This window comes from Mixophyes fleayi, chromosome 1 (assembly GCF_038048845.1).
Source record: "Mixophyes fleayi isolate aMixFle1 chromosome 1, aMixFle1.hap1, whole genome shotgun sequence".
NCBI classification, from domain to species: domain Eukaryota; kingdom Metazoa; phylum Chordata; class Amphibia; order Anura; family Limnodynastidae; genus Mixophyes; species Mixophyes fleayi.
Genome location: NC_134402.1, coordinates 78,317,325 through 78,336,586, shown reverse-complemented (window position 1 = coordinate 78,336,586; position 19,262 = coordinate 78,317,325). Strand labels below are relative to the sequence as shown.

The 19,262-nt window shown below is 40.8% G+C and overlaps 1 protein-coding gene across 12 annotated transcripts in view; it reads left to right on the top strand.

The window, feature by feature from the left end:
* The window catches only part of TENM3 (teneurin transmembrane protein 3), a 763,547-nt gene that overhangs the window by 234,783 nt on the left and 509,502 nt on the right, over positions 1-19,262 (top strand). For all 12 annotated transcript variants that reach the window (XM_075197350.1, XM_075197334.1, XM_075197322.1 and 9 more), the window contains exon 4: positions 15,101-15,379. In XM_075197350.1, coding sequence (XP_075053451.1) covers positions 15,101-15,379 — 279 coding nt within the window. The remainder of the gene's footprint in view (positions 1-15,100; positions 15,380-19,262) is intronic.

Genomic DNA, 19,262 nt, shown 5'->3' with positions numbered 1-19,262 from the left:
TGTGATGAGGCAGATCATACAGTAAATATAACTTAGAGATATGAGGACGCAAATTGCAATGGGACACTCCAGGGCACAAGATAGTGGGAATCTGTCATTGCTTCCTGGTGAATGGACTAAGTCAGGATATATAAATATATATATATATATATATATATACATATATACATAATGTGTGTATATATGTATATGTATAAGTATATACATGTATATGTGTGTGTGTGTATATATATATATATATATATATATATATATAATGTGCAGTTTTGTCAGTGCCCGAGGCAAAATTTCAAAAAGACTCCACTGCAGACTAGAGATGAGCGGGCTCGGATTGCGCTAATCCGAGCCCACACGAACAGGGCGGATCCGACGGGATCCGAGCACTGTTCGGGTATTTTCGGCGGCCAAAAGAAATGAAAACGAGGCTATGACGTCCAAGTCTCGCGTCGGATCTCGCGAGACTCGGATTGCATAAATTCCCCGCTCGCGGCCACCATCTTCAGTCGGGCTTAGATCATTGAAGAGGGAGGTTGTAGTTTGGTGCTCCTGTGTCCTGTCACTCTGTCCTGCTTAATCCAGTGGTTACTTAGTCCTGTGCTCTGTCCTACTGATCAGTCCAGTGGTGCTTTGTCCAGTGCTCTGTCCTGCTGAGTCCAGTGGTGCTGTGTCCTGTGCTCTGTTCTGCTAAGGCCATTGTTATTTAAAAATTATTAAAAAGTTATAAAAAAAATAAAATTAAAATTAAAAAAAAATTATACTAAATAAATTAAAAAAATTATAAAAAAAGTATACAAAAATAATAAAAAAAAATTATAAAAAAATTATTAAAAAAAGTATATAAAAATTTCTACTGCAATATATAAATACGTTCACTGTTCCTGCAGTCAAGAAATATTAGTACTGCAATATATAAATACGTTCACTGTTCCTGCAGTCAAGAAATATTACTACTGCAATATATAAATACGTTCACTGTTCCTGCAGTCAAGAAATATTAGTACTGCAATATATAAATATGTTCCCTGTTCCTGCAGTCAAGAAATATTACTACTGCAATATATAAATACGTTCACTGTTCCTGCAGTCAAGAAATATTACTACTGCAATATATAAATACGTTCACTGTTCCTGCAGTCAAGAAATATTAGTACTGCAATATATAAATATGTTCCCTGTTCCTGCAGTCAAGAAATATTACTACTGCAATATATAAATACGTTCACTGTTCCTGCAGTCAAGAAATATTACTACTGCAATATATAAATACGTTCACTGTTCCTGCAGTCAAGAAATATTACTACTGCAATATATAAATACGTTAACTGTTCCTGCAGTCAAGAAATATTAGTACTGCAATATATAAATACGTTCACTGTTCCTGCAGTCAAGAAATATTACTACTGCAATATATAAATACGTTCACTGTTCCTGCAGTCAAGAAATATTACTACTGCAATATATAAATACGTTCACTGTTCCTGCAGTCAAGAAATATTAGTACTGCAATATATAAATACGTTCACTGTTCCTGCAGTCAAGAAATATTACTACTGCAATATATAAATTCGTTCACTGTTCCTGCAGAATAGACTGGAAATGAGTGGAAATGAATGTTATTGAGGTTAATAATAGTGTAGGAGGGAAAAAAATAAATAAATGTGGATTTTAGCACTTTTTATGCTTTTTAAAAAAAAAAAACCAGAATCCAAAACCCAAAATCAGAACCAAAACCTTTCGTGGCGTGTTTTGGCAAAACAAATCAGAACCCAAAACCCAAAACACCAAAAGTGGCCGGTGCACACCCCTACTGCAGACACAGGATTACTAAAGGGTGGATTTCCGGGTGTTAGATTTCGGAGCAAACAACTTGACAAAATAAGTCTATGAATTATGCACTTGTTAAAGTAATCCGAATAGATGGCCCTAACATGTCCCTCTGCATCACACCACTGCACCCCCTGCATAACACCAGTGTCCCCCCTCTGCTTCACACCACTGCTCCCCCTGTATAACACCACTGCCCCTCCGAATCACAATGTCCCTTCACCAGCACACTGTCCACCCCGGATCTCAATGCCCCCCTTCCCCCTCAGCACACTGCCCCCCCCTCCTGGATCTCAATGTCCCCATCCTGGATCTCAGTCACCGCTCTTTGGATCTCAAATGTCCTCCCCCTGTAGCATACCAATGCCCCCACCCCCCTGTAGCATACCAATGTCCCCCTCCTGTAGCATACCAATGTCCCCCTCCTTTAGCATATAATGTCCCCCTCCTGTAGCATACCAATGTTTCCCCCTGTAGCATACCCATGTCCCCACCCCCCTGTAGCATACCAATGTCCCCCTCCTGTAGCATACCAATGTCCCCCTCCTGTAGCATACCAATGTCTCCCCCTGTAGCATACCAATGCCCCCACCCCCCTGTTAGCATACCAATGTCCCCCTCCTGTAGCATACAAATGTCCCCCTCCTGTAGCATACCAATGTCCCCCCCTGTAACATACCAATGCCCCCACCCCCCTGTAGCATACCAATGCCCCCACCCCCCTGTAGCATACCAATGCCCCCACCCCCTGTAGCATACCAATGTCCCCCTCCTGTAGCATACAAATGTCCCCCTCCTGTAGCATACCAATGTCCCCCTCCTGTAGCATACAAATGTCCCCCTCCTGTAGCATACCAATGTCCCCCCCTGTAGCATAACAATGCCCCCACCCCCCTGTAGCATACCAATGTCCCCCTCCTGTAGCATACCAATGTCCCCCCTGTAGCATACCAATGTCCCCCTCCTGTAGCATACCAATGTCCCCCTCCTGTAGCATACCAATGTCCCCCTCCTGTAGCATACAAATGTCCCCCTCCTGTAGCATACCAATGTCCCCCCCTGTAGCATACCAATGTCCCCCTCCTGTAGCATACCAATGTCCCCCTCCTGTAGCATACCAATGTCCCCCTCCTGTAGCATACCAATGTCCCCCTCCTGAAGCATACAAATGTCCCCCTCCTGTAGCATACCAATGTCCCCCTCCTGTAGCATACCAATGTCCCCCCTGTAGCATACCAATGTCCCCCTCCTGTAGCATACCAATGTCCCCCTCCTGTAGCATACCAATGTCCCCCTCCTGTAGCATACAAATGTCCCCCTCCTGTAGCATACCAATGTCCCCCTCCTGTAGCATACCAATGTCCCCCCTGTAGCATACCAATGTCCCCCTCCTGTAGCATACCAATGTCCCCCTCCTGTAGCATACAAATGTCCCCCTCCTGTAGCATACCAATGTCCCCCTCCTGTAGCATACAAATGTCCCCCTCCTGTAGCATACCAATGTCCCCCCTGTAGCATACAAATGTCCCCCTCCTGTAGCATACCAATGTCCCCCCCTGTAGCATAACAATGCCCCCACCCCCCTGTAGCATAACAATGCCCCCACCCCCCTGTAGCATACCAATGTCCCCCTCCTGTAGCATACCAATGTCCCCCTCCTGTAGCATACAAATGTCCCCCTCCTGTAGCATACAAATGTCCCCCTCCTGTAGCATACCAATGTCCCCCTCCTGTAGCATACAAATGTCCCCCTCCTGTAGCATACAAATGTCCCCCCCCCTGTAGCATACAAATGTCCCCCTCCTGTAGCATACCAATGTCCCCCCCTGTAGCATAACAATGCCCCCACCCCCCTGTAGCATAACAATGCCCCCACCCCCCTGTAGCATACCAATGTCCCCCTCCTGTAGCATACCAATGTCCCCCTCCTGTAGCATACCAATGTCCCCCTCCTGTAGCATACCAATGTCCCCCTCCTGTAGCATACAAATGTCCCCCTCCTGTAGCATACCAATGTCCCCCCCTGTAGCATAACAATGCCCCCACCCCCCTGTAGCATACCAATGTCCCCCTCCTGTAGCGTACAAACACCCCCCCTCCCCTCTCTTTCCTTACCTGAAACTTTTCTCCATGAAGGTGCACGTCTCTGCTGGGCTCCTCCTGACACTGTTCGGACGTGATGATGTCACGCCTGACAGTCAGTGAGGGGAGGGGGAGTGGCAGTCAGTGTGGGGAGGGGGAGTGGCAGTCAGTGTGGGGAGGGGGAGTGGCAGTCAGTGACCGGAGGGGGAGTGGAGGAGAGGAGATGGAGGGACGGTGCGCTCCATCGCCTGTTGGAGGGGAGGGCGGCGATCAATAGTCCCTCCCCCATGTGGATCTATCGGAAGCTGTGCGCCCAAGGCAACTGCCTAATGTTGCCTAATGGGAGCGCCGGGCCTGTATGTATGTATATATGTCTATATATGTGTGTGTGTATATATATATATGTCTCTCTCTCTCTCTCTCTCTGTGTATATATATATATATATATATATATATATATATATATATATATATATAATAGAACAAAGAGGGAGAGAGTAACATCAGGAAAATAAAGTACTGAAATAAAATACAAGAGAAATAGGATACAAAGCTGAGGAAATGGCTACGTGGTATCTTCAGGTTACTTATCAAATCTGGAGGTGACCCATCTGGAGGTGACCCATGACCCTACAACAAGGATTAACGGGATTTTTTTTGTGAACATCATCTGTTTGTAATGAAGTTTGAAAGTTCCTATGTGCCACAGAGATGTGGATTATGTTTAGATCACACATACAAGGGCTCATTCACATTGTAATATAATATATGTATCATGCTTGCCTACTCTGAAAAGAATGGCCCCTTGTATGTAACTTGATTCCAGGCTGCACTTTATATATGTATCGTCACATGAAACCATGTGTGCCGTTTAAAAATTAGATTATTATCTAATCTTAAAAACTATGTCCCCATTACATGAGCCATTTTATATACACTGGAAGAATTGGTATTAACGTGTTCCTCCAGTGCTGGAGCCCCACTTATATGTCCAATTGGCTGAACCCCTTAACACCTGTACCAGCTGCATCCTGGCCATGTCTTATTCCCACTTTTCTCCTCTTGGTGAGCAACATGCTCATTGACAGCACCAAACTTGGATGGTTAAAACTAATAGTGCCAGATAACATGATCAACAATAATACAAACTGTTAGGCAAAACTATCAGATATGGAAACAATGTGCAACTGTTCACACAATACCTAAAAACAGAGTGATGAAGGAAAAAGGTAAACTGGCTAGTCTACCTGCGGTCTAGTACCAATGTTAAAATCTTGTAACCCCTCTTTTAATTATGGGTGCAAATAGATGTTTTACCTCATCTAACTAGAGTCACACACAAGTTTAATTTCTAAAAGAAACCTGACTATCGTCCCAGTTAGTTGTGTAGAGTTTTTTAATTCTAGCCACACATACAGTGAATTTATCAGGAAATTGGTCTTATTGAATATATGGTTATAATATCAGCCTGATGCACAAGAATAATCTGATCCGTTTTAAAGAATACACAAAAATACACTTAGCTATGACAGCTATATTGCTGTGTGGGAGGGTCATCTGCTAAATGTCCTCCATGTGATCCAGATGCTCAATCAGATCTGTCCACTTTGAACGAGTGGTGGCTTTAAAATAAGAAAAATCAAAGTAATATTAAGGGCAATATTGCATGTGATCCTCAACTAATAGAACCGCTTTGCGAGATGTTCACCATTAGCAGCCCCCTTTCCGAGGAACTATATATGTTCCACAGTACTCAGTTGCCCCCAGGACTTAAGCGAATAGTAATACTTGCTTATCTCACTACTGCCCAGTGTATTGGACAGAACACGGTAGGTGGTAGGGAACAACCTAGATTGTAACAGCAGAGTATCAGATTGGCAAGGGCCAATGCAGAATAAGAGACAAACCAAGGTCAGAACGGCATTTCCTTATTCAAGACAGGTAGAGACTTATATATATATATATATAGCTGTTTAACAAGACAAGGTCAGGAGCAGGAGAAATAGAGTATCCTTCAAACAACCTGTGTCATACACCGAGTACAAAACAGATCAGGATATAAGGCACATTAGGTCAGGCAGGAATCACCACCATTTGTATAGTAACTGGGAGGAGTTTATAAAGCCAGCTGAACCAATGAGATATTGCAGTATGTTTAGCTGCATGAGTGGAGCAAGTGATTGCACAGCTGCCAGACTAAGAGCTGAAGAGGCACTGGTTGTATTTACATAGCAACCAGCTGAACCAATGAGACACCAGCTGTGTGGGAGGAGAAGACGCTACTTGTTGTTAGGAAGACATCCTCCGCATACACCAGATTGGTGCAATACAATGCCACTTAATAAGGAGAAATGCAGGTAATGGATCTTACATGCGGCGATGACCACATAACTAAACACATAAGGGCACACTCTACTGCCAGCTGACAGGGAAAAGATGCCAATTACAACAGATGTAGTGGTGATCCTTAAATTCCTAAACACATGAGAATGCAATTCATTGTCACCTGACAGGGAAATGACACCGGTAACAGATCTGGTATGCGGTGGTGATCACCATACATTTGGTACGTCAGGTTGCAACATACTTACCAACCTTGAAATGTTGGTATCTGGGAGCCTGCGGAGGAGGTGGGTGTAATGGGGGACGGGCCTCCAAAATGTGCGTCATTTTGGACTAGCCCCCGTGATGTCATGATGCAAACGCGTCATTTGACAGCGGGGGGTGGGGCCAAATGCCGCGATTCACCGGGAATCGCAGCATTTGGGACCTAATTCTGCCCACTTCACTAGGAAGTGGGCACGTCCTAGTGAAGTGGGCAGATCCGGGAGATTACCACACTCTCACGGCAGTCCGTGAGACTCTCGCAAAATGCGGGAGTCTCCCGGACATTCCGGGAGAGTTGGCAAGTATGGGTTGCAATCTGCTGTTGCCAGACAGAGAGAGGACGCCGGCTACTATTGCTAAGAAACTGATCTGGCGTGCTGCAGTGATCACCATATTCCTTAACAAGCAGACAGAGGAGATGAGAAAGCTTTGCAAGAGAGGAGAGTGACACAATATATCTGGAATAGTGGCTGCATCATTCTGGGGATAATGGCTGAAGAGATGTATCTGATGTATCTGGAGGAGCCTGAAATGTTATATGTATGATATATCAGGCTATACCCCAATATTAATTATCTGAGTCAAATGAGTAGTGCATGTGAATGCAGTGTGGGCGTGGCAAGGGTGGATCAGTAGTCAAATTGTGTCCCTTACTTTTATGTACCTGCAGGGTCGTTAGGTGTGGTTAACCTAATATGTAATGTAGGAACACAAATGACTATTAAGACTATTACACGAGCTTTAACTTTTAGAACCATATTTAGAAAGTATAAACTGTACTGCAAAAGGCGACATTTAGAGAAAAATTTCAACATACAGAATAAAAAATGTCAGTAACCCGATTCATCTTTGTTTAGTTGCCAAATTTTGTAAAACTCAATCTGATCACTTCTTGTTAGAAAATAGCAGAGTATTGGGTTGAAGGAGCTTTGAGGATCTGATAGCATGGGAACAGCACAAAGAGATTTCCCAAAATAGTGGGAATAACTTTATACAAGTATGTAGTACAAAGATGTCAATGTTCCTTTGTGTCTCTGTTTCTTTGATAAATTATGGGCTAGGGAGAAAGAGGATTAAAAACCTGAACACTCTGATAAACCATATGCCAAGCGTTTATACCACTGCCCTCAGCAGCTGCAAGACGTAGCACCCATGGATTCCTTTATATCAGAATATACAATTCATTTCACTGCTCTGCCTACGTATGCAGGAGGTGATGCATCTGATTCTGTTGACAAGGTCCTATTTGGCCTTATAAATGAAGCAGTCATCTAGGCAACTGAAATATTCTGTGTTTCTTTGTTTTGCTGCCTGTAGACATTATTCATTCTTTAGGAGTTTACATCATTCATAATTGTCACAAGCACTTTTATCATCATTGTGCTAGATTTAAATTTAAGCAGTCAATTAGTTTTACATTTTTTTATTGATTAAGCAGTTGCTTTTTACATTGTACTCGTTTAAGCATCCATTAAATTGGCTGCCTGAATAGGTAGAATTAAAGGATTAAGACCATAGCTGCTTGTTGCAGTTATGTTAGAGGAAAACTGGTTTTGTTTGTTGAGCTGTCCAATGATGAGCTGTGACTTGTATAAACCCTAGAGCGGTGTTTGTCCAATGATGGTCCTCCAGCTGCTGTGCAAAGCATGCTGGAAGTTGTAGTTCAGCAACAGTGAACAACCGCAAATTAGCATGTTCTGTAGCAGGCTTAAACTACTTGTAGGAAGGGAGTGCCTTGCTCCTATCATGGGCCCATTTTTGAATGGGGCCTGGAGCTACAGCTCTATTAGCTGGAATTACTTTGTTGTAATTGGTATGAAAAAAATCTTAATGATTCGCTAGGCAATAAAATAAATTATTGTCTAGAGAATCATTAATATTTTTTCATGCCAACTACAACATATTATACAGATATAGAAATTTCAGGTAGTTTCCCTAGACCCCCAGGACCTCCCTGATCTCATCCACTTCCAAGTGGAGATGCCTAGAGGAAGTGATTCAATTCAAAATGTGTCATTTTGGCCCTGCCTCCGCGGTGGGCTGATGCAGTCATGGCATTGCTTTACTGAGGTCTGGCCAAAATAATGTAATGTTGCAGTGCCCCCCCCCCCTCCCCCCTGGACCCCTGACCCTGCATTTGCCACTTGAGAGTTACAAAGTTGACAAATATGGTTACAAATGCAAACACAATGGCAATGGGTACTTGGCCTAAAGTAAATTTTATCCTCCTATAAGACTAAAGCTGGCCTTGAAATATTTGTTTAGAAATTCCTATTTTCTCTTCACGGACTAAAAACAAATCTTGATTGGTAGTATTTGTATTTATAATTAGTTTTTTTGTTTTTATAACCTCAGTGAGGTTAACAGTTACAGACACGTCTGAAAATCACCAAATATATTGATAATAATTATTCAGTCATTGCTCTTGCCACACAGTAATTTAGAACTCAGTATCCTCTTGATAACCAGGTCACGAGTATCTCCCTAACTTCTGTGGACCAAGACTGTACAAATGGGCAGAAGCATGGAATGGGCTAGTTCACTACTCATTAAACACATACCACGTACATTAAACAAGCAGTAATCCAACAACAAGTTCTTAGTTACATAAGTATTAATATTGATCTCCCATCAATCATCCTTTTATCTACACACCGCTAAAAACTCACCACTATCTCCATGCTCGGCTCCTGACACTCTACTTTATCATATCATTTACAGGGAATTCCACAAGACCAATTGTGGTTTATACAGTGCTTTTTTGCCATAGAAGTCACCGGAACTGAGTTTCGGCACCTTTTTTCAACAGATTTTCCAAGTTTTAAAAGTAACTTTTGAACATTTGATGTGTGGTCCACGTGGACTTGAATCTCCTTGTTGAGCGTAGCAGGTGGGCGGCAAAATCATTAAAACGGTGCATGCGGGCTGCTTGTGTGTTGAGTCTGATCCATGCATACGTTGTCCACGCTGGTTGTGATGGCACTGCTCAGCTTGTGGCGCTGCTCATCTTGTGATTGGTCGTGTGGTCACGCGCTGAGAGCTTACTGCGGGCGGCGACTGTTATATTTCGTTACACAACTGACGTGTGTGGGGGTGTGTACAGTGATTGACTGCGTGATGTGAGTTCCGACACCTTCTTTCTTACAAAAAAAGCACTGGGTTCATATAGTTGAAGAGAGAGGTTGTTCTAGAGTCCATTTGGGACTGTAAGCAAGACAGCAGTCTTGGAGCCCTGACCATTGATCTCCTCAATACCAACACAGATAAGCACCACCCCTTTTTGCAGCCACTTATCTAAAACATCCCTACCAAATTGCACAGGTCTTATTACCACCCACTCAGGGAAATACAGAGAGGGATAGTCTGTGCCACAGTGCTCCACTATAGGGGGGAGGCAAGGGGTGCACCCACCTATGATGCCAGCAGTGTGTTTTGCTAGTGGACACTTTCTACATTTGGTGCCACACTGCAGTGCATATCCACCCGTTTATCTGTTAGTTGCTATATCATTTTTAATTTTTGTGACCATCTCCTTTAACCACACTTATTGTCTCATGAGAAGATGCAACTGTTGACTCATACTTGGTACAGCGTTCTCTTATTATTTGATTTGCACAGCATAAATTAGATGCTGATTTTATAAATGACAATTATCAAGCAGAATGTGCCTTAGGTTGGTACAGCAAGGACTGGGATTTAAACCAACATTTTGTTGACTTAATATTGTGGTCAAACTGTGCTGACTCTGCATCTTGCACAAACTAGATGATATCATAGAAGTAAATGGTGTCCCCCGCCCAGCAGAATGGAATTAGCAAATGTATTGTCCACTAAGTAAACATTTGATAAATTGAGATATTAGGCACTAATGGGGAAACGCAAACAATTGCAATAGATGAATGGTCTCGGTTCCAAGAAACCTGTTGATAAGTACTGTTTGATTGTGTGTTAATCATAGACTTTAAAAAAAAAAAAAAAGTTTGTCTCATCAATGTTATCCATTTACTATGGTAAATCGAAATGCAGCCACTGAAGATATCAAGGCACTAAAGTAATTAACAGGGAGCTTAATACTGCCAGCGTTCAAAGTGCATTTTGCCTTCTATCTCTGAGTGAAAATGGTTGCTAATGACAAATGCAGATGTTTGAATCCTGTACATTTGTCTGCAGCTGATACAATGACCCACTGTAATTACAGGGAGGGGGTGGTCTGCCGTATCTTCCTCTTGGAAGTTTTATTTTAGCAGATAAAAGCAAGCAGCGATCGGTCTAGTCTCTGAATCAGACCAAACATTGGCGTACACTGGTTTATTATGACGGATGAGAAGATTTAGCAAGTTGGTTTCTTGGCACAAAGCTTTCCTGATCAGTCAGAAGTACATAAAATCAATAATGGGTGATACTTAACATGGCTGCTTTCCTGTACTCTCTTCCAGTGTCTATTTATATCGTATTAGTGTCTGAGAATACAGGAAGGGCACATTTACACAGACTTAAAGGGTGGACTCTCTTTAAAGTGCCCCTACACAATAGAGGAAGACATTTTTTGGGCAGAGTCAACACCCATTCACTATGCACTAGTGACATGATCGAGGTACGAAGCCCTTTGTAGTCCTTAGTGACTGAAACGGATCATTCTCATGGATGTTACTTCAGCACACAAAATAGTTGTTTCCACTATGTTTAGATACTATATAAGACCTTCCAACTGTCCTGATTTAGACGGGACAATCTCAGTTTGGGGGAGGGGTTGGGAGGGACTCTGTCACTCCACACCCTTTATGAGGACTGACGATGGCTCCGGAAATGCCCCATGTGCCAGCAGCAGTGACTATGACATTGAAGAGATGTTTTTAGGGGAGGGAAAGTGGTGGACCAGAACTTTGTAAGCGCTGTAGATGCCCCCTACATTGTGATGTATCCACGACCCCATGTAGCGTGCCTGGCAGCAGTGGAATCATGGTGTCCGGTTTCCAAAATGAAAAAGTTGTGAGATATGGTTTTATTGATGAACTGTATTATTATTTATTATTATTACCATTTATTTATATAGCGCCACTAATTACACAGCACTGTACAGAGAACTCGCTCACATCAGTCCCTGCCCCATTGGGGCTTACAGTCTAAATTCCCTAACACACACACACACACACACACACACACATTAGGGTCAATTTTGTTAGCGGCCAATTAACCTACCAATATGTTTTTGGAGTGTGGGAGGAAACCGGAGCACCGGGAGGAAACCCACGCAAACATGGTGAGAACATACAAACTCCACACAGATAAGGCCATGGTCGGGAATTGAACTCATGACCCCAGTGCTGTAAGGCAGAAGTGCTAACCACTTAGCCACTGCGCTGCCCTATTACAACAAACAGACACAAAAACATGATAAAAAAAATGTTTTGCAGGTGTAGACAGAAAGAGAGACTTGGTTAGATTCACATACCTGTCAGTTTACAAAATGATGTTGGTTAAAATTGACAAGACAAGAAGTGATAAACGTCAGTGGATAATATTAGGAACTCTGGAATGCTGCATAGGAAGGAGAGCTGTGATCCTAGGCCTGTGTATCACTTTCCATATTGATAGAGATATTGATATTTTTGTAAGGCAATCAGAAGCCCTCTACGGACATGTTGATGACCACTGTGAAGGATAGAAGATGTGAGTGTGAATTAGTTAAGGAGGTTTTGGTGGCAGAGTTTGAACATCCAGTCTGTGTTGCGTGACCATGACAGATATATGCATGTGCAGTTCTATTAAAAAGCACCAGATGACAAAGTGCAGGCAAAGATTGATTCCTTTTACAGGCTGATGTAGTACTGTACCCCCCATCCCAATACATTATTAACATGCAGTTTTCTTTGACAGAAGAGATAACGTCTGGTAGCATTATGTTGTTGATTAAAAAAAAATGAATAAGATGAATATCTGTTGAATCACCAGATTTCTCTATTTATTTCCTCCATGTATATTTTATATGTAAAGCGCTGGTAGATTGGTTTACCGGATTAACCTGCACACTAACACAACGCAGATATATCAGTATATTTGCCTGCAGTAAGTTTATTTCTGTGCAGTAATGGAAGTGAAGACGGACTAAAATATTGCATCTGTGAAAATGTTGAAGGATATTTTGTTTTAGTTATACTTAAAATTATTATTATAAGGGGGGAATTCAGTTGGCCGCGTTACTGTTGAAAGTAACACAGCCAACGCACCGTTACCGTTAATACGGTAAATTTATTACTGCTTGCGGCTCCCTGAGCGTTGAAATTACTGTACTAACTGTAATAGTGTGCAGCCCATGTTACTTTTGGCAGTAACAAATTATTACCATCAATGCGGCAATTTTTAGCACTGATCATTGCTCGCAGCTCAAGGAGCCGAAAGCAGAAACCCAGGTTAAAATTGCCGTATTGATGGTAATACAATGCAGGACACGTTACTTTGGGCAGTAACGCGGCCAGTTGATATCCCCCCTAAGAGTGATGTCACAATTTGTTGTTTACAGCTCTTGCAAAGGTGAGCGTGCACTAGCATCATCAATAGGTACTGTTAGACTACATATGTGATTAGGAATAACAGATCGCTATCAATATTATAAGGGTCTGCCCGTTCAGACTCTCCCACAGTCTCCAAATCTTTAAGCACTCTTTTTATTAGAGCTTCCCACCTATACTACGCACACTGATGCACCATCACAACTGTCCCAATCTCCCTTCTGAGCCACACTCCTCTTGTTTCAGCTGTGCCCTCTTCCAATTAGAATGTAAGCTCTCTAGTGAGCAGGGTCCTCCATACCCTTTGTCTTCATGTCTGCATTTATTTTGTCTGCCTTGTATGTCCCTGTTTTATGTTTGTCCTGTTTTCCCCACTGTCCGGTGCTGTGGAGCACAAATCAACAATAATAATAATAATAAGGGTATATAAAGTGCCCGTTTCCTTTGTTCGTTTATATGGCCACCTTATCATTTATAATATAATATAAAACAAATACAAGGAGTGCTGATTGTGTACACCTGTTATTCAAAAATAACTAAATGATGTAACGAATTAAACCATACACAACAATTATTCACAAACACATGATGAACAATAAAAAAATAATGTGAAAATTAATATATCACGAAAGTGCTTATATGCATAAAATGATAGTTATACTCATTACCAATATATAACTAAATAACATCAGCATGTACATGTAATCATTGTACTTTATCATATTGCACTATATCACATGCTTACCTGTTTCCTGTTCTTTTTATTTGATGCTGTTAATAAAAAGTTGTTATATATATATATATATATATATATATATATATATATATATATATATATATATAAGGCTAAATAACTTGTAATGAATGCACAATGGAGCTAGCAGTTCAAATAGTCCATAGGAGAACATAAAACTCTAACATGTTGGGGATTGTTAGTATAGAACATGAATTCGGAACATATTGTCCCTCTTTCCTGCTAATTTCACAAGAGCCAGTTGTCCAGAGATTCTGACAATAATCAGGATTTCCATAGCTCTAATATAGACAGATGATAGTCTTATATACTTCTCTCATATGGAACAAAAATCAGTGTTCCTTAGGAGTAAAGAATATAGTGATAGTAATAAATTAACAAGTGGCAATTGACACTGAGATTATAAATGTCCAGTGCAGGCTCTGGTCTGAATCTAACTTCTTCAATGTAGGAATGACCACAGTTTTTCAGAAGCTTTTAAATAAGCAGCATCCACAAAAAAGATAAACTAACGCATTTCTCCACAAACTAAGAGTAGTTTCATCTAATCAACTTGCAGGGAAACTACATCTACCTCATCACCATGAACTTTAAAAAAATACAAATAACATCATGGGGGCTGCCAACCTACCTGGAATACTCACCAAGAGGCCTATGATCAATATGCCCCTGGTCAATGAACAAGACTGATCGCTTGAAATTTACACATTGTGATTAAATGACAGAATTGCATGATCAAATGTGATGGTTACACTATACAGTGATTACAATCACCCCACCGGAAACAAGCTGCTGCAAGATGAGCAATCACTGATAAGCAATAATCACTCACAACAGCGTGATTGTAAATCACTTGTGTAGTTTAGTTGTTCCGGTCTCTACCTTTATCCATATTAACATTCTTTTTTTCTTCTTCATTTGTATGATGACTACTTTGTTATTATTTCTCAATGTTCATTCACGTTCCAACAAGTGGTGCTATCATCCTGACACATTTCTCCCTTAGCACTTGTGTAAAGTGGAGGGCTGTCATTTTAATTCCCTTTTATGTGTTGCTTTAACCGTTCCTTGCCTGTTTACTGTTTTGTTTTCTCTTGACACCTGAGAGGCATTCTTAAATTCTTTAAGTGTTTGACATCGAGAAGAATGCAACACGCAACTTGCAAAGTACTTGTAACAAAAGAACCGTAACACATGAATCTCACTCAAAATACCACGTTTGATACCTGAGAAAGTTTTACATTGAAGTCTGTTTATTTGACAGCTTTTGGGAAAGTGTAACTTATAACTGTGTTGTCTCTTCTCTCTCCTTCCCCCCCTTCAGGACAGAACTTTACCTTGAGACAGCTAGGCATCTGTGAACCAGCCTCTCGTCGGGGACTGGCCTTTTGTGCAGACATGGGGCTTCCACACAGGGGGTACTCTATCAGTGCAGGTTCAGATGCGGAGGCTGAAAATGAAGGGGTGATGTCTCCAGAACATGCAATGAGACTTTGGGGCAGGGGGGTGAAATCCGGGCGCAGTTCCTGTCTCTCAAGTCGTTCCAACTCAGCCCTGACACTGACTGACACAGAGCACGAGAACAAGTCTGACAGCGAGTCTGGTAAGTTCATTGTTATCTATTAATCGTAACAATTAATTCAGGAATCTACTTTAACAGGCCGTTGTTTTACTGTCTTTGTTCCAAAAAAACCTGAGTATTTACAAATAGGTTTTTCTGCTTATCTAATAGCAAATACTGTTTTGCTTTACTGTTCTATGATGCCTTTTGTCATTGTCTAGTAGGAAGTTTTGTTTCTGTTACCATATCTCCTAATATTAAATATTTTAATTAACAGTTTTAAAAATGAGGATTCTGAATGCATCGAAAATGGAATGATACTAATAATAATTCTCATCTCCCAGCTTCTCAATAAAACGGTTGGCAATATATTTCATGATTTGGTTATAAAAGTATAAATAAGTGGCAATTAAATAATTTTAGATACACAGTACATATACCGAAAAGAAACAAAGTAAATAAGAGTTCATACGGCATACAAATAGTACACATATATATATATATACATAATCATCATCATCAACATTTATTTATATAGCGCCAGCAAATTCCGTAGCGCTTTACAATTGGGAACAAACATTGATAAGACAATACTGGGTAATACATACAGACAGAGAGGTAAGAGAACCCTGCTCGAAAGCTTACAATCTATGGGACAATGGGAGTTAGAAACACAAGGGCATGTGCTACATCATATTGCACAATGGACCAGCTAGACTGCAAAGGTAAAAGTATTGAGTGTGCTGTGTGTGTGGCAATGTTGGTCAGAGGGTTGTTGTCTTGCGTTAGCAGTGTAGAGGATGGTAATATGGTAATCTAGAGAAATTAAGATGATGGTTGAGGAATATCATAACCTTGTCTGAAGAGGTGGGTTTTCAGTGAACGCTTGAAGGTTTGAAGACTAGAGGAAAGTCTTAGTGTGCGTGGGAGGGAATTCCACAAAGTGGGTGCAGCCCGGAAAAAATCCTGTAACCGAGAATGGGAGGATGTGATGAGAGTGGAGGAGAGACGTAGATCTTGTGCAGAACGGAGGTATCGAGTAGGGAGATATTTCGAGACAAGTGAGGAAATGTATGTCGGTGCAATTTTGTTGATAGCCTTGTATGTTAGTAGAAGAATTTTATATTGGATTCGTTGAAATACAGGCAGCCAATGTAGAGACTGACAGAGTGGCTCAGCAGAGGAATAACGGTTAGTAAGGAAAATCAGTCTAGCCGCTGCGTGCAAAATAGATTGTAGGGGTTCAAGTCTGACTTTGGGAAGACCAGTAAGGAGGGAATTGCAATAGTCGATGTAGGAGATGATGAGTGCATGAATTAATGTTTTTGCGGTGTCTTGTGTCAGATATGTGCGTATTCTGGAAATGTTCTTTAGGTGTATGTAACATGATTTAGATATAGAGTTGATGTGGGGAATAAAGGACAGTTGTGAATCAAGGATTACATCTTGGCAACGAGCTTGCGGGGTGGGATTTATGGTCATGTTATCAACAGAAATAGAAATGTCCGACAGGAAGCTTCGGTTTTTGGGTGGGAATATTATTAATTCAGTTTTTGAGAGATTGAGTTTGAGTTGGCAAGAAGACATCCAAGATGAAATGGCAGAAACACAGTCAGTAACGCGAGACAACACAGATGGTGAAAGATCAGGAGAGGATAGATAAATTTGTGTATCATCCGCATGGAGATGATACTGAAATCCAAAGGAGCTTATTAGTTTTCCAAGAGAACTGGTGTAGATAGAGAATAGCAGAGGACCTAGGACTGAGCCTTGTGGTACTCCAACTGATAAAGGAAGTGGAGCAGAGGTGGATCCAGAGAAATTAACACTGAAAGAGCAATTAGATAGGTAGGATGAGAACCAGGATAGGACAGTGCCTTCAAGACCTAGGGATTGTAGCGTTTGTATGAGGAGAGAGTGGTCAACAGTGTCAAATGCAGCAGAGAGATCCAGAAGAATTAGAAGAGAGTATTGGTTATTATTTTTTGCTGTGATCAAATCATTGACAACTTTGGTCAGCGCAGTCTCTGTGGAGTGTTAAGAGCGAAAGCCTGACTGAAGAGGATCCAATAGGTTGTTTGCTGTAAGAAAGTGTGTGAGGCGAGTGTAGGCAATTCTCTCGAGAAGCTTGGAGGGGCATGGGAGCTGGGAGATGGGGCGGTAATTTATGAGATAGTTAGGGTCAGAAATCTGTTTTTTTAAAATGGGAGTAATCACTGCATGCTTGAATAGTGATGGAAAAATACCAGTAGAAAGAGATAGATTACAGATTTTAGTTAGAGGGGGAATGAGAACATATATATATATATGTATATGTATGTATATGTATATATTTTAATATATGAGGTATGCAAGGATGTTGACATGTCATAAATATTTTAAAGTCATGATGCCAGCATCTATGAATCATTTCAGTCTTGAATGATAGAGAAATGTAGAGAATAAGGTATTGTTTTTTTAAATAAAATGAAATAAAACAATGTAAGTCCATGTAGGTGATATCAAATAGTTAAAGTTAAATGCATTATACTTCAACTGCAATACAAAATATTTGAGTATTGAAGAGAATGACCTCTTCATTTGTTAGTGGTCCAGGACATTACATACCATGTGTCATTTTTGTACAATTATGAAGGTCTTTACATATTTTATTTGTGTATCGTCAAGGACATGCAACGCAAATGTATGTACACTCGTGAACATTTTAGTGCCGTATTAACAGTTATCTCATGTTGAATGTTTGCCATGCACTGTTAGCCAGTACACCTATAGTTGGTATGGAAATAGCTTTGAGATTATTATTGTCTCTGATTTAAGTTTGTACTCTTTCTTTTTGTGGTACTATATATATTACAGTGTCCCCTTCTCCTAGTGTTATTAAAGGTTTGTTCTTCATACATAGGATAATCCACCACAAAGACACTAGTGTGCAAAGGACAGCTTAGCCTTTAATATGAAAATATATAGTGTTTCAGATGTAATGTATAAGCATTATAATTCTCTAACAGTACATTATGATATATTTCTCCTTTTTTCCATTTCTACTACTATGAAATCTGAAAAGACAAGAAAGAAAACACTGTCCATTTCAAGTTGTTAGTAACTACAAATATTAAGATCGCTTTATTAACCATGGCCTTAGAGCCAGTTAACAATGGGCAATGTATTTCCTCATAGCTTACTGCTAACCTGCCTGGCAGCAAATGGGTTACACTGCCCTCTATGTGGTCAAATAAATTATCACAATACACTCATAAAATGGTTCTAATTTATTTCTCAGGGCTTATCGGAGGCTGGTAATAAAGCCCCCTGGTAATTCCATTATAAGTTGTGCTGGTTGCGTGACTGCAGCCATGTTTCAGAATGAGCACAGACAGCCTCTTGTTTTTTTTAACTGCACATATCCCTCCTTCCTGTACAGTAAAATGATCGGATTATACAAGTGATCACATGTAATTACTGCCTTGTGAACGTTGCTTGTTAAATGTGCCACTAGATTGTGGAACCCATTAAAAACAAGCTGCTTTTTTTTTTTACTTATAACAAGTAGCATACACACAGTTATGGGATCTATTATTCGAAAACAAAGGTTGTGTGTGTGTATATATATATATATATATATATATATACGTATACATATACACACACACACACACACACATACACACACTCAGTGCCGACTTTATTAGGTTCACTTATATGCCTCCAGAACAGCCTGAATTCTTTGTGCCATGGATTCGTTGAGGTGCTGGAAACATTCCTTGGAGATTCCGTTCCATGTAGACATGATAGCGTTACACAGAGTATTGAGTAATATTATTTGAGACAATGGCTTGTGGTGCACAGGCTCTGCTATACTTTACTCTACAGAATAACAATAAGGGTTTTCTTACTAAAACTATTTCAGATTTCATTGAAATCCCTG